The 15,211-nt window shown below is 45.5% G+C and overlaps 3 protein-coding genes across 4 annotated transcripts; 2 read left to right on the top strand and 1 right to left on the bottom strand.

Annotated features, from left to right (window-relative positions):
- Positions 1 to 3,040: 3,040 nt before the first annotated feature.
- Positions 3,041 to 3,595, top strand: TNFAIP8L2 (tumor necrosis factor, alpha-induced protein 8-like 2). Its single transcript, XM_008584331.1, has one exon. It carries the CDS (start codon positions 3,041 to 3,043, stop codon positions 3,593 to 3,595), a length of 555 nt encoding a protein of 184 aa, XP_008582553.1.
- Positions 3,596 to 4,566: 971 nt separating this feature from the next.
- Positions 4,567 to 12,486, bottom strand: LYSMD1 (LysM, putative peptidoglycan-binding, domain containing 1). 2 transcript variants are annotated; one of them, XR_551362.1, is made up of 4 exons: positions 11,689 to 12,486; positions 6,211 to 6,563; positions 5,599 to 5,801; positions 4,567 to 4,723 (listed from the first exon to the last, which is right to left on the bottom strand). XR_551362.1 is itself a non-coding variant. In XM_008584321.1 (3 exons), the coding sequence occupies exons 1-3, from the start codon at positions 11,866 to 11,868 to the stop codon at positions 5,663 to 5,665; spliced, it is 672 nt and encodes a 223-aa protein (XP_008582543.1). In that variant the 5' UTR covers positions 11,869 to 12,486; the 3' UTR covers positions 4,567 to 5,662. The 2 variants fall into 2 exon arrangements, 1 of the variants encoding a protein (XP_008582543.1); XM_008584321.1 differs by having other exon boundaries at positions 4,567 to 5,801.
- Positions 12,487 to 12,713: 227 nt separating this feature from the next.
- SCNM1 (sodium channel modifier 1) lies at positions 12,714 to 15,087 on the top strand. Its single transcript, XM_008584296.1, has 7 exons — positions 12,714 to 12,840; positions 13,098 to 13,168; positions 13,413 to 13,501; positions 13,790 to 13,887; positions 13,999 to 14,087; positions 14,424 to 14,618; positions 14,758 to 15,087. The coding sequence occupies exons 1-7, from the start codon at positions 12,790 to 12,792 to the stop codon at positions 14,855 to 14,857; spliced, it is 693 nt and encodes a 230-aa protein (XP_008582518.1). The 5' UTR covers positions 12,714 to 12,789; the 3' UTR covers positions 14,858 to 15,087.
- The last annotated feature ends 124 nt before the right edge of the window (positions 15,088 to 15,211 follow it).

The raw sequence follows: 15,211 nt of genomic DNA, 5'->3' as shown, positions 1-15,211 counted from the left end.
ATTTATTTATTGAAGTATCTAACATGTTCCCACTGAGCTAATTATTTCATTTCCCTGATCAAACATCTTTAATGCTCCCCACTGCCTATAGGAAAAACCTGAACTCATGAGCAACTTCTTTAAAGCCTGCCATGATCTTGTCCTTTCCTTCTTCACTCATCTCTGAAACAACCAGACGTACAAAATAAATCAGTACTTCCTGAGTATGCCCTGTAGTATGTTTATTCCCTGCATGTGCTTATGTTGTCCCCATCATCTGGGAAGCACTTCTTCCCCATCGCCGGCTGTTAAATAGTTGGACCCATCCTTCCAAGCCTCTATCTTCAACTCTATTGACTTGTATTATATTTGTCTATGCTTAAGTTTATCTCCCTGACCAGGGTATAAGATTCTTTTTCTTTTTTCTCTATTTTTTTTGCAGCTGGCCAGCATGGGGATCCAAACCATGTTACCTTAGTGTTATACAGCTGCCCTCTAACCAACTGAGCTAACTGGCCAGGCCCAGGCTGTAATATTCCTGATGGTAAATATTTTTGCCTCACTTAAGAACTGTGACTTTTTTTTTTTTTTTGATAGCTGGCCGGGTGCAGGGATCCTATGACTTATTTTTGTATACATTTAGTGGTTACAAAGCTCCTCAGGCTTGTTCCTCTAGTAATTCAGTGCTGTGCTGACACCTGGTGGTCACCTATGGCTCAGCAGCCATGGCCCCAGCACCTTTCTCCTTCCAGTGTTAGGGCTGGGACAGTCTGTGCCACCCTCACCTGCCAGGCACTGGAAGAATACGCTTGTGGTAACATTGCTCCATTGTACCATCCTTCAATCTTCAGAACTTTCCCCACTGACCCCCATCCCAGCAATTTGGACTTTACATCCTCCCCAGTACCGCAGAAATATAACAGGATTTCAAGGAATTGGGCAGTGAGGAAAGAAGCAAACAATTTCAGAGTGGGGAATGTGCAATCCCTCCTCCCCACTTCCAAGAATCAAGATTGTTCCCACAGAATCTATTCCTTCTGACCTCTGTCTTGTTTCTAGGCTGCTCTCGGGCCACAGGACTTCTTGGTGACGGTGATGATGAACTGGAGGTTGAGTGGAGAGAAGGTAGGTGGAGCTTGAGAGGTGGGGCCAGGCCAGAGGGTTTCTCACTTAGGAGCTTCTCTATTCTGTCAGTTCTCCGGGAGCATCCAAGGCAAGACTGACATCAGCACACCGCAGGTGAGGGACTGGTAATAATGGAAGGGTAGGCTTTGGGGGTGATGGTAACAGAAGAGTCCCCAGCTCTTTCAGCCTTAGCTTTTCATATTGTGAAACTCCCACTTGTAGGATTCTTGGGTCCTCAGTAGATCTTAGTTTTCCCTGGCATAAGGCAGCCTCTGAAAGACCTGGTTTGGGATGGGGGAGGGGGCAGGGCTGAGGGATCGGGTGGATACAGGTATGTGACAGAGTACTGAGAAATGTAAGGAAATCTTAGGAGGCAGATGGGGTAAGGGCCAGAGGGAGAGCATGGCCAAGCCAGAGGATCGTAGGGCAAAACCCTAATAAGAGAAAAAGTAAGACCAACACAGGGAGAGAGGGAGAGCACAGCAGACCAAATGTGAGATGGCAAGGGGGGCAATGGAGAGCTTGGTAACAGGAAGGTGAAGGAGGAAGGAAGGCTCACATGGACCAATCTCCTCTTCCGGCTGGAGAGCATGGCCCAGAAAGCCTCATGGCAAGCTGGGAGCAAAGCAAGGTTCCAGGTTCCCACTGGAATGATTCAGCTGGGGAAGAAACCCCCAGTTACTCATCTCCCCTGCCTCTTCAGACTCCCATTTTGGTTTGGGGGAGAGGGCGAGGCTGCTCCTCACTGTGGTCACAGCCACATCCTGCAGAGCAGGGGAAGGGGAAGTAAGAAGCAAAACAACCAGAAGAACCACAGGCGAAGACCATGGGGAGAGAACCCTGGATATATGCAGTTGATACGCCACCAGGAGGGTCCTCAGTTCAGCCCAGCAGAAATCCGTAGGCCCTTAGTACTGCCTGCCCTTCTTGAGGTGCTTGTTTCTTATGCTTCCTCGGTGTGTTTCAACTTCATTGAAAGTATTCCAAGGTTTCTTTGGATCATTTGGTTTGGAGGCTATTTTTATCATTTACTAGTGACTTTGGCCAAATTGCTCAATTTCCCTTAGCTTCAGTTTTTTTTATTGTTTTCATTGCAAAATGGGAATACCTACCTTATAGAGGGTTGGAAAGACTGAGATAATTCACATAAAGCACTTGGTGCATAGTATGTTCTCAGTAAATGTTAGTCATTATTCTTATTAGGACTCCTGGGACCCCTATGCTTCTCACTTCTTTAAAGGCAATACAGCAAACTAGGTGACATGGGTTGTGGGGGTCAGAAAAAGTTTTGTTTGATCTCAAGTAAATTATTTAACATAAGCCTCAGTTTGCTCAGCTATAAAACAAGGATAGTAATAACTATACCTCACAGACATATGGAGCCTAGTCAGTGTCCAAACATAATAACTGTGAGAATTATCTGCCAGTAAGCCCTATCTTCTCTATTGTAGCAGCAACAACCTACTAACTTAGGGTAGGCTGGCCTCTCGTGTGCCCATATTCCTCCAGCCAGAGCTATCACTGCTGCTCTGGGCTGTTTCGGAGATCAAGATTTCCTACAGCACTAGAAAATAAATAAATAAATAAAACAATAAGTAAATAAATAAATAGAGGCTGGCCTGTTAGCTCAGTTGGTTAAAGCCTGGTGTTATAACACCAAGGTCAAGGGTTTGATCCCCATACAAACAAACAAACAAACAAACAATAAATAAACAAAACAGAAAAAAAAAAAAAAAAGGATTTCCTACAGCACTAAAGGAAAAAAGCAGGAGGAATGCATAGAGAACTCAGGGGCCCCCAGGGGAGAGATTACAAAGACAGTGATGAGACAGAAACCAAAGAAGCAATAGAACAGGGAAAAGCCATTTCTTTCTTTCTGAGGAAACCTATGGCCTTTCTTCCAGTGACAGACCACGTAACCCACCCTCCAGGAACCATGGAGTCCTTCAGCTCAAAGAGTCTAGCACTGCAAGCAGAGAAGAAGCTACTGAGTAAGATGGCGGGTCGGTCTGTGGCTCATCTCTTCATCGATGAGACAAGCAGCCAGGTGCTCGATGAGCTCTACCGTGTGTCCAAAGAGTACACGCACAGCCGTCCCCAGGCACAGAGGGTTATCAAGGACCTAATCAAGGTCGCTGTCAAGGTGGCTGTGTTGCACCGCAGTGGCTGCTTTGGCCCCAGTGAGCTGGCCTTGGCTACCCGTTTTCGCCAGAAGCTGCGGCAGGGTGCCATGACTGCACTTAGCTTTGGCGAGGTGGATTTCACCTTCGAGGCTGCTGTGCTGGCTGGCCTGCTGACCGAGTGCAGGGATGTGCTGCTGGAGCTGGTGGAGCACCACCTTACGCCCAAGTCACATGGCCGCATCCGCCACGTGTTCGATCACTTCTCTGACCCAGGCCTGCTCACTGCCCTCTATGGGCCTGACTTCACTCAGCACCTTGGCAAGATCTGTGATGGGATCAGGAAGCTGTTGGATGAGGGGAAGCTCTGAGAGCCCTGAACCTAGCACATTCACTTTGAAAAGGAAATTTTCTTTTTCTTTGACTGAGAAAAAGAATTTCTTCGACATTTTCTTCGACTGAGAAAACCACAGACAATGGGCTTTTCTTTTCTTTTTTAAAGATGACTGGTAAGGAGATCTTAACCCATGACTTGGTGTTTTCAGCACCACACTCTCCGAAGTGAGCTAACCGGCCATCCCTATATAGGGATCTGAACCCGTGGCCTTGGTGTTATCAGCACCACACTCTCCGAAGTGAGCTAACCGGCCATCCCTATATAGGGATGGCCGGTTAGCTCACTTCGGAGAGTGTGGTGCTGATAACACCAAGGCCACGGGTTCAGATCCCTATATAGGGATGGCCGGTTAGCTCACTTCGGAGAGTGTGGTGCTGATAACACCAAGGCCACGGGTTCAGATCCCTATATAGGGATCTGAACCCGTGGCCTTGGTGTTATCAGCACCACACTCTCCCAAGCGGGCCATGGGCCAGCTCTGACAATGGGCTTTTCTAACCCTGATCATCTGCACTAATACTTTTCAGTCTTCAGGCTTCATTCTTTCCAAAGAGTGCTTTTGACTCTGAGACCACCCCACCCCCAAACTTCTGGTGGAGAATGAGCAATGCTGAGGGGTAAGGCCTCTCTCCCACTCCAGCCTTGGGACAGGAAATAGCTGCCTGAAAAAGGCGAAGTGAAACTTGGACCTCTATTTCTCCTGTAAGGGACATCTGAAACAGGGAAGCCCCCACCTCTATGAACAAAGGGAAGGGGGCCACAACCCATATAACCCCTCTCAGGACACTAAAGACAGAAGGGGCGAAGGTGGCCCTTAGAGACAACCTAGACCTCCAGCTCTAGGCAGAGCTTGGACAGATACCATAGACTCTGTTCCAGAGTGCAGGAAGAAGGAGATAGGGCAGGGGATATTCTCATGGGGGAAATAAAACTACTAAAACATGAACAGGGCTCAATGTTTAATCTCTCCAGCTTCTTAGACCTTATGATCATCACAGAGGCAAGAAGGTGTATAAACACGACTTATCTCACCTCTCACCACTTCCATACAGGAGACTGAGGCATATTTCCAGTATCATGGAGGTTCCCTTGCCTACTTCTTCTGTTTAAGAGACAAACAAACAAAAAAACTGTACCATAGATCAGTGCTACAAATTGCAAACAAATATACAGTAAGAAGCAAGGCATACATAGATAGGCTCTGGTGGGGAGAGAGTACAACAGAGTTGTGAGAACAACTGTTCTCCTCTTCAAACGCCCAAGGCAATCCTTCCATCCCTTAGCCCCACCACAGGCTGAGCAGAGGAACAGGTTAGAAGGGTGAACTGGTAGAATGGAGAGTTCAGGTCCCTACATTGCTGCTTTTTCTCAGAGCAAGAGTTGTCCAAAAGTTATAAGGAATTGTTTAGTAAAGACTGAGCCCAAATCATTTACTCTGAGATTGGAGAAAAGGCCTGGCACAGTCTGCCATTCTCTGCAGTGGGGCTAAATTGCTAATTGCTCCATCCTCAATAACATGCTTGGCTAAGGAGGTGGGGATGGTGGGGAACCAGCAGTTACTGGCTCACTGTTCCTGGGTTCACCTCAACTCAGGGCTATAGAAATCCCATTTTTCAGCTAAGAGTGAGAAGAATAAGATACAGCAAATAAATATTATTTCAATATATATAGCACCAAATGAATTAGGTAATGTAGTTGGGGATGAGGAGGAAGTTGAGGAGGAGTTCCTCCTTCCCTGCTCTAAGCCCAGGAAATGGTGAAAGGGATAGGAAAGGCAGCAGGGATGTAAAAATAGCCTTTTGAATCTAAAAGACAACTCTGGATTCAGCCCAAGAACTGGGAAGGGGTCTAGGCCCCATCCCCTACTCTTGCCAATAAAACTGCCCCAGGCCACAGAATTCTTGATGGACAAGGAGGCTGGGGAAGATGGCTGGAGTAGAGGTAGGCAGGCTGGGAAACCATGTTCTTGAGCCTCACCTCAGGCTCCTCTCCCCCTCAAGTTGTTCTTCAACATTTTACTTCTTAATCAGTCCTGGAGATATCAGAGTTTGAAGATTTCATCCTCTTGGTCCCGTAGTGTCCGGGTTCGAGAGGTCCGGGTTAGCGGCACAGGACCTAGGACTGCTCGTTGCTGCATCTGAGGGGAGCTCAGGTGGAGACCTGCATCCTCCCCAGGTACCCTGCAGGTGAAGAAAGGGGGGCAAGAGTAACAGAGCAAGTGAAGAGCTTGAGAAAGGTCCAAGCAAGAGGTACGTGGGAAACTGTCCACTCCTAATACATGAGCTAGTTGCTCTAAGCCAGAGCTTTAGTACCCTCTGGATAAATCCTAACCCTAACACTCCTTTATGGATCATCAGGGCAGTAAGAACAGTCAACTGTTTTACTCCAGTGAGAACACAAAACCCAGTTTCTCACTGCCTCTACCCATTCCAGCAGCCATTGGCTCTGCTCATTGTCTTAGGGCCACCTTGGGGAAAGGTATCACCTTGCTTCTGCTGGCATTGTGGTTACTTACTTGTGTTTGCGGTTAGGTAACACTGGAAGAACAGAAGAGTCTATGGAGGTTATAAGGAATCATTAAAAACTCACCCAATTTCCCCTTTTTTCAGCTTCTGGGCAGCAACCTTCTTTGACAAGCTGATCTGTGAATCAAGCTTCTTAAGAAAATCAGAGGCAGAGAGGTCATGGATGGGAGTGGAGGGTTCCTGGCCAGGCGTGGGGAGTACTTCACCATTGGCCCGTCCTGAACCTGTCTCTTGTTTCTTCCTCTCAGCTGACTGTGGCCAAGCTTCATCCTTACTTGGGTGTACCTCTTCCTCTTCCTCAGAATCCAAACCATTGAACAGGTCTCTGGGCTCTGTCAGGATGGGGATGTAGAGGGTTTTCTTCAGGAAGATGGAGTCATTAGTATAAAGGCGGTTTGCACGCTTAATCTGTTCCATCTTTTAAAAAAAAGTCACCAAAATTAATGACAGTAATAATGATCAATCTTACATAGCATCTCAAGCTTTTTTTTTTTTTTTTTAAGATGACCAGTAAGGGGATCTTAACCCTTGACTTGGTGTTATCAGCACCACACTCTCCCAAGTGAGCCATGGGCCGGCCCTTAATATAAATACTTTAATGAAAAATAACTATTTTTTCCAAAACAAAACAAAAAAATGTAGTGAGAAAAAAGGCATTGTTCTATATTTTTGCAAATCACTTTAAGTTTGACTTAACAGAAGACAACAGGATTGTTGTATCTGCCTCTACACTCAATCTGTTGCAATATCACACATCATGTAGCCTCTGGAAAACACTGTATACTCATGAGAAAATGAGAATGAAAAAAGCAAATACCATATTTTTATTATTACAATGAAAATAGTTTTGACTTTGCAGACCCCTGAAGAGTCTCATGGATCCACAGGGGGTCCCTGGACCTCACTTTGAGAACCACTGTTAAAGATAAAGGAACTGAGGGGCTGGCGAGTTAGCTCAAATGGTTAGAGTGTGGTGTTATAACACCAAAGTCAAGGATTTGGATCCCAGTACCATCCAGCTGCAAAAAAAAAAAAAAAAAAAAAGTTGAAGAAAGATCTGAGGCTAAGATACTTGCCTAAGATTATCTAGCAAGCTAGTAACAGAGATAGAACTAGAATCCTGGGCCTTTTTACTCCTTCTGGGAATGCTTTTCACACTGTAATATTAATAATTTCATCGATTAAATATTTTGTACCTATTTATTCATCATTGAACATAGTAACTGGCATCACCATCTATCTACCTGACCTTCCAAGGTAAAAATATCAATGTCATCCTTAACCCATACTTTTCCTTCATCACCTGTACCAAACCAATCAACAAAAGTGCTTCAAAAATCTCACATTTGGTCTCATTTTCATGTCCACTGCCATTGCCTTAGAACAGACACATAATATTTTTCATTTGGGCTACTGTAATAGTTTAACTTGTCTTCCTCTCTCCATTTTTTTTTTTTTTTTCCCTTTTGGCTGGCTGATACAGGGATCAAGCCATGGGACTTGGTGTTATCAGTACTGTGCTCTAACCAACTGAGCTAACCATCCAGCCCTCTCTCTCTCTTTCTCCTCAATCCCCTCTTGACATCTATCTTCCTAAAAAAATAAGTTGGATTAACCCACTGCTTATAAACCTCTTATGGCTCCTCATCGGCTAAGAGATAAAATCCAAAGTAGCATTCAAGGGCTTTCTCAATGTAGCCTTCATATTAAATGTCTAGCCTCATCTCTTTTCTTCTGCCACCTACATGAGTACATTTTGCTATCCTGAACCTTTCATTTTTTTTTTTTTTTTAACATTCCATGATCTTTCACACTTCTGTGTCATTATTCACTCCGTTCCTTCTATCTGAAATGCCTCCCCACTATCAACTTCTATGCTTGGAAAACTTGTGCTCTTCATCTATCACTCCCTTTGTGTTACCTTCTTCAGGGCTACCAATGCATACCTGGGAAACACTGCCATAATACATACCCTATTACATTGTTATTCATCTCTTTGAATATTTGTCTTGCCTAAACCCTGTGAGTCCTTTAAGGGCAGGGATGGTGATTTGCTGTTTCTGTATCCCCAAGGCTCTCTTTAGCATCTCACAGAGCTTGGCACATGGCAGGGGCTCATTAATGCTTTGTGAATAAACTAGATAATAAAATATAGAAACTACAGATATAGCATATTACTATTTTATTATCAGAAGCCAGAGCCAGTTTTACTAAAAATTCATCCCATATTAGCACCAGTTTGGAAAATCTTATTTCTTATATCTGTCAAATACTAAAGCTCTTTCTACCCTGGTGAAAAACTATTATAATAAATTTATACGATAAAACAATATGGTCTTATATTACAATGTGTTTAAAAGTAAAACTGGATTAATCTGAACAATTAAAAAAGTTAAAATTGTCTTGTGCTTTTGTACCGTTACTTTGTCAAATGCTTTGATGATACTAATTTTACCTTGCCTAGATAATATCCTAGGTCCCTTCCAGTTCCAAGACGCTATGAATTAATTTGTGAACTTTCTGTTGCTTTTATTATTGCCCAGAGGGGTCCTAGGCTATCGAGACACAGTCTTTAACAAGGTCAAGGGTTCAGATCCTGGTACTTGCCAGCCACCATAGGGGGAAAAAAAAGACAGTCTTTAAGAGCTAGAAAGGTCCTCAGAATCTAGTTAGTGTAACAGAACAATTAAAAGTGAGAGCTTACAATGATACAATCTGGTCTGAATCCTGGCTATACCAATTACACTAGTTGCGTGATCAATGGCAAGTTATTTTACCACCCTAAGCCTCAGTTTCCTTAACTTTAAATGGGAATAATTAAACCTACCTCCTAGTCTTAAGAAGATAATATGAAATAATACATGTATTATTGGCACATACTAAGTGTTCCTTAAATGATAGGTAGGTAATAACAAGTAATTACCATTATTTAATACATTTTCCTCATTTTACAAATGGTACAGAAACTCAGGCCCCAAACCGGGGAAGTGATTCAGCTTGTAAGCAGAAGAATGGAACCAGAACCTAAAACTCTTCTTCACTGGACTATAGAGTTTTCTGGTAGAGGTTCCAGAGCTGTAAGAAAGCCTCAATAAATAATTGTTGGTTCACTGGTGGCCCAGCTCTCTTCTTACAGGTCTTCTGGGCTCCTTCTGAGAAGGTCTGCTCTGTACTTTGTTTTTGGCGGCTGGGCGGTATGCAGGTCCGAACCTGCGACCTTGGAGTTATAAGGCTGTGCTCTAACCAACTGAGCTAACCAGCTGGCCTGCCCTGTACTTTCATACCCACTTCCTTTGCTTAGGACATTCACTCTACAGTAGTCCCCCCTTATCTGTGGTTTTGCTTTCCGTGGTTTCTGTTACCTGCAATCAACCATGGCCTGAAAATATTAAATGGAAAATTCCAGAAATAAGCAATTCGTAATTATGAGATTGTGTGCAGTGCTGAATAGTGCGATGAAACCTCCAGCTGTCCCAGTCCTTTCTGCCAGGGACATGAACCTGTAGTCCAGCGTATCCACGCTGTATATACTATTCACCCATTAATCACAGTATCAGATAGACTGTCCCGGTATCCCAGTGCTTGTTTTCAAGTAATCCTTATTTTACTTAATAATGGCCCCAAAGCACAAAAGTACTGTGCATAATTTATAAATTAAACTTTATCATTGGTATGTATGTATAGGAAAAAACACCGTACTGTATATATAAGATTCAGTACTATACACGGTTTCAGGCATCCACTTGGGGTCTTGGATCATAACCCCCACAGATAAGGGGACACTACTGTTCTTCCCCCCTCCCCCAGGAGGAGGAGGAGGAGAAGAAAAAGGGGGAGGAGGAGAAGGAAAAGGGGGAGGAGGGGGGGAGGCTTCTCCACTATTTTACTTGAAACTTGAAATGTTCTTTCCTATACTACCATTCTCCATGTGTGGAAATCTTAGCAACACTTCCATTCATTCATTCATTCAAAAATCATCTTTTAAGCTTCTATGTGCTCGAGACTATACCAAACTTTACAGATATAACGCTGAAAAGAAATAGTTCTTACTCTTAAGGAGCATATAAGCTATTGGAAAGACAAAGATGTAAACAACTATATTACATAGGTTTGTAGAAGAGAGCACAGAGGAAGAAGCTTCTAAGTTTTTTTAAGGCCTATCATGATGCACCTTTAAAACGTGGACTGATGTCCACCCTGTCCCCTTTCAAGTAAAAATCAATCTTCTTTTTTTTTTTTTTCGTGACCGGCAACGGGATCGCAACCCTCGGTGTTGCGCCCGCACCGCGCTCAAACAGTGAGTGGACCAGTCTCTATATGGGATCTGAACCCGCGGACCAGTCTCTATATGGGATCTGAACCCTCTGCGGGAGCGCCGCCGCGCTCCCAAGCGCCGCACTCCACCGAGTGCGCCACCCGGCGGCCCAAAAAATCAATCTTCTTTTCCAATTTCCCACCCTTTGTTAATATTTCTACAATCTTACTACATTCTGTCACCTATAATCATTATTTGTATCCCTGTCCATTTCTCACTGTAAATTACAAGAGGAAGGCCACCATACATTTTATTATGTTTCTATATCCCAAGAGGGTTACCACAATGCTTTAAATATAGTGAGCATAAAACTATTGGCTAAATTCAACATTTGTTTGTGTGAGATGGAACAGGATATGGGGGGAATAAACCTCATCAACTTTAGTGCAATATATATATATATATATATATATATATTTTTTTTTTTTTAAGATGGCCGGTAAGGGGTTCTTAACCCTTGACTTGGTGTTGTCAGCACCACGCTCACCCAGTGAGCGAACCGACCATCCCTATATGGGATCCGAACCCGTGGCCTTGGTGTTATCAGCACCACACTCTCCCGAGTGAGCCACGGGCCGGCCCTAGTGCAATATATTTTTACACCTATCAATCTCCCCTTTGCATGATCTGAAATACTTGGTGTAAAGGGTACCTGTTTTGCACAAAGGAGGCCACCTTACTGGAAAGAAGGGACAGCATTGAGGAGGAAACATGAACAAGAAGAGATAAGCACTTTAGGAACTTAGAACTAAAAGACAGCTCTCCATTATTTGCTATAAATGTTTTAATCATTCTCAATCAAAAACGTTCTGTGCTTAAGAGAGTTAGAGAGACCTGTCTAAATTCCAACTCTGACACTCAGTTATTTCACCTTGGTCAAACTAAATTAACCAATCTAAGCCTCAGTTTCTTCATCTACAAAAAGGGAACAATAATTGTATACTTGATAGGGATGTGAGGATCAAATGGGCTAATGTATGTAAAGCTCCTAGCATAGTGTTTGGCATAATAAATAGGAATTGCTCCTCTTCACTGGGATAGTGGGACAGGATTTGTCCTAACTAGACAGTGCAACACTGAAATAGGAAAATAAAAAGATAAATGTAGAACAGACCACAACACAATTAGGAAAATTTCAGGGGAGGCTGCCTAGAAGGGCCACTATATTCTCCTGAGGACTAAATATCTTCTAACTAGTTGTCTGCACCCCAATCCTGGAAGACTCACCGTCACCCCGTATTTGAGTGCTAGGCCAGCCAGGGTGTCTCCAGGCTCCAACTGATGTTCCAGGCGTTTTCCCCTCACTGGGGAGCAGGACGATTGAACCAGGCTGCCATAAGAACGAGCCCGGCTCCCTTGAAGCAGTCCTGACCCTCCGAGGGGGTGCTGTCTAGAGGGAGAAGCCATCTCCTCACCCTGCCAGAGCTGAGACTGCAACTGGGGGAGGCCTGACTAAATGACCGACGGTGACCGGCCTGAAATCGGAGAATGGATATTCCAGGGATTCCTTTCTCCTTTTCTCTTCTCTCTAATATCTCTCCGCCTCCCCCGGCACTACTCCCACTCCCTGCTCCTCCTCCTTCCAAGCCCCTAAACCCCAAATCTGTCCCCTGAATATTGAGTCCTTACCTGGGTCTCCCCTTAGAACCCCTGAGATTTTCGACCACCCACAACTCCTCGCTACACTAACCTCTGACCATTGAACTCTAGATACTCTCCACAACACTCCTTCCTTAGTTTGCCCCCAAGTCTGGCAGCCCAGCCTCGGGGCGCCTCCACATGCCGGCTCCGCCCTGTCCCCGGGGTTCCTCCCCTAGGGTCAGGGACGAATCAGGCCCACCCCAGGTGGGCTGTCGCCGCAGACGAAGCGCGTGAGTATTGAGAGAATTTGTAGTACACTTTCCACTCAGAGATCTTCAAACACCCTCTCCGCATCAGATAGGTCACATGCTCAAATTATGGATCCACATCTAGATTGCTGTCCTTCCAAGCGCCTCAAATTCGCCAAGAAGCAAGGGTCTGGATCCAGCTGAGCGGCAAGCTCTTTGTAAAACAAAACAAAACAAAACAAAACAGAACTTCATTTCCCAAGAGGCTCCGCGTTGAGGGGTCGCAGGGCACTACAAAAAATGCTGCCTCCCTCAGCGGCTAGAGGCGGGCTTTCCGGATCGTACAGCGCATGCGTGGAAGTGTGCTCCCGGAAGTACGGAGGCCAACTGGAAAGAGACCGGAAGAAGGAAAGGAGGTGTTCCACTCTTGCTACGGTGGCCTGAAGGAACAGCGAAGCAGGCACAAGAGAATTTATCATTTCTGAGACTTACAGTCGTGATGTCTTTCAAGAGGGAAGGGGACGATTGGAGTCAACTCAATGTGCTCAAAGTAAGTGCGAGCGGAGAGGTTCTGGAGCAGCTTCAGGGAACCTTTTAAGGCTGCGAAGGAGCTTTGTTTTGTTGCTCTGGTAGGGAGCGGGAGGGAGCCAGGCGACTACAGGCGGATAGTGACCCCTTCTTCGCCTTGTGAGCGCTGCTCTCTCCATGATCTTTATTCCATTTGACTCCTCATCCCTGTAATTTCCCTAACATGTCTCTCTCCTGTCTCGGTGATCTCTTCCGGACTTCTTCCCCTACCTGCTGCAGAAACGAAGAGTCGGCGACCTGCTGGCTAGTTACATCCCAGAGGATGAGGCGCTGATGCTACGAGACGGACGGTGAGGGCGAGGAGTGGATCGAGCCTGAAGGTTCTGGGGTTAGAGGCTCAACAAACTTTCGTTATTAAGGAGAAGATCAGGAGTATCTAGGATTCTTTAGAGGGGAGTGAGGACCGGAAGAGGTGGAGGTTGTGAGACCTGGGAGTTGGGGTTTGGAAAGGACTGCTAGGAGAGGGTGGGACCAAGGGCAGGAGCCCCCAAACTCCCTCTCCCATCAATTATCCTCTTCTCTCCCCCTCTCCAGCTTTGCTTGTGCTATCTGTCCCCACCGACCTGTACTGGACACCCTGGCCATGCTGACTGCCCACCGTGCAGGCAAGAAACATCTGTGCAGTAAGTTCTGGGGGAAGACAGGGAATGGAGAACAAACCCTTGCAATCTCTGCAGACTACTCTCTCTCTCTCTTTTTTTTTAAAGATGACGGGTAAGGGGATCTCAACCCTTGACTTGGTGTTATCAGCACCACGCTCTCCGAAGTTAGCTAACCGGCCATCCCTCTACAGGCATCCGAACCCTTGACTTGCTGCTATCAGCACCACACTCTCCCAAGTGAGCCACGGGCCGGCCCCTTCTGCAGACCACTCTTGATGCGATGCTTTTCATTCTCTTTCCCTTTCTTAGGCCTGCAGCTTTTCTATGGCAAAAAACAGCCAGGAAAGGGAATGGAGCAAAATCCACGACAGCAGAATGAATTCAGGAGGGAAGAGACCAAAGCTGAGGTAACCAGAAAGGGGTGGGTGTGTTCCAGGACCCTGCTGCACACAGCTTTAAGGGCTTTGGCTTCATTCTAGCTCTGAAGGCTCTGACTCTGTCTCCCATCTCCGTGCCAGGCTCCTCTGCTAACCCAGACGCGACTTATCACACAGAATGCTCTGCACAGAGCTCCCCACTATAACAGTTGCTGCCGCCGAAAGTGCAGGTCTGTGGATGGGAAAGCCAGAGGTAGAAAGGGACAGGAGATAGATAGCTCTAAAATTATTGTTTTCCAAATTGTATTCTGAGGAGTACTAGTGTTCTGGAGATATTAACAGGTATTTCAGGAAAGAAAATTTTGTGATTTTTAAATAAAGTTTGGGACATGACACTTTGTAATCCCACTTGAAGAACAGTAAGAGTATATTTTAAGGGCTATACAGTCTTAAAATTTAAAAAACTTAAAAAATTTTAAGCTGGCCTTTTGGGACAGGGTTTGGGAGTCATGGGAGAGTTGGCCCTTTTCTTCACTGTTTTTACACTTTGATCCTTCTCTACCCAGACTAGAAGCCCCTGGTCCTTCTGTCTCCCATTCCCCTTTGCCACCCCCAGAGGTCGAACTCCACGGTGGGAAGATCAGTAGGGAACCTGAGCCTGGGGCTGGCCCACAGGCCAAGGAGTCAGCAAATGTCTCAGCCTCTGCACCCATGAGCCCCACAAGAAGACGAGTACTGGATCATTACCTCACACTTCGAAGGTGAGTATTCCAAATCACTTTCCTAATGTTTTCTTTTCTTTCTGACCCTCCTTTTTTCTAACCTATTTAGTTTTTTTCTTATTGCCACTTTTTAGTAAATCTTTTTCCTGACCAATTCTATTTTCTCTGGTGTTTCCAGCTCTGGATGGATTCCAGATGGACGAGGTCGATGGGTAAAAGATGAAAATGTTGAGTTTGACTCTGATGAGGAAGAACCCCCTGATCTCCCCTTGGACTGACACCCTCTTTTCCATTCAGTTCACAAGTAAACTACAGTGGGTGCTGGGAGCCTAATTTTCCTCAAGCCTTGTCTCAGGATTTCAGATCAGTTCATTCTCAGCCTGGCCACTCCTTCTCTGCAATGTACACAGCTCCCCATATTTCTAACCCCTCCCCCACCTCTACCAAAATCATGCCAAGCGTCAGCTGCATGGAGCCTGGTGCCCTATTAATAAGTCTGTCAGAAAGAGGTCTTTGCCCTTCATGTTGTCTGCCTCCTTCCCCACCTCCACTCAAAGTCCTTTCACCCTTCAAGTCACGTGAGGGCTGTGGGTAGGCATTGGGGCGGGGGGTGGGAGGTGCTGGCCACATCT

Source organism: Galeopterus variegatus, unplaced genomic scaffold, assembly GCF_000696425.1.
Source record: "Galeopterus variegatus unplaced genomic scaffold, G_variegatus-3.0.2 Scaffold103, whole genome shotgun sequence".
In the NCBI taxonomy this organism is placed as follows: domain Eukaryota; kingdom Metazoa; phylum Chordata; class Mammalia; order Dermoptera; family Cynocephalidae; genus Galeopterus; species Galeopterus variegatus.
The sequence above is the reverse complement of the archived record's forward strand: the minus strand, read 5'-3'. Positions and strand labels throughout refer to the sequence as shown.

Bases quoted from the DNA above. Each gene is read 5' to 3' on its own strand.
- TNFAIP8L2 (XM_008584331.1), top strand. From the start codon at position 3,041: ATGGAGTCCTTCAGCTCAAAGAGTCTAGCACTGCAAGCAGAGAAGAAG.
- LYSMD1 (XM_008584321.1), bottom strand. From the start codon at position 11,868: ATGGCTTCTCCCTCTAGACAGCACCCCCTCGGAGGGTCAGGACTGCTT. The intron at 6,564-11,688 runs GTGAGTCTTCCA...TTTTTTTAAAAG, and splicing joins CACTCAAATACGGGGTGACG to ATGGAACAGATTAAGCGTGC. The intron at 5,802-6,210 runs GTGAGTTTTTAA...CTTCACCTGCAG, and splicing joins CTGAAAAAAGGGGAAATTGG to GGTACCTGGGGAGGATGCAG.
- SCNM1 (XM_008584296.1), top strand. From the start codon at position 12,790: ATGTCTTTCAAGAGGGAAGGGGACGATTGGAGTCAACTCAATGTGCTC. The intron at 12,841-13,097 runs GTAAGTGCGAGC...TACCTGCTGCAG, and splicing joins GTCAACTCAATGTGCTCAAA to AAACGAAGAGTCGGCGACCT. The intron at 13,502-13,789 runs GTAAGTTCTGGG...TCCCTTTCTTAG, and splicing joins AGGCAAGAAACATCTGTGCA to GCCTGCAGCTTTTCTATGGC.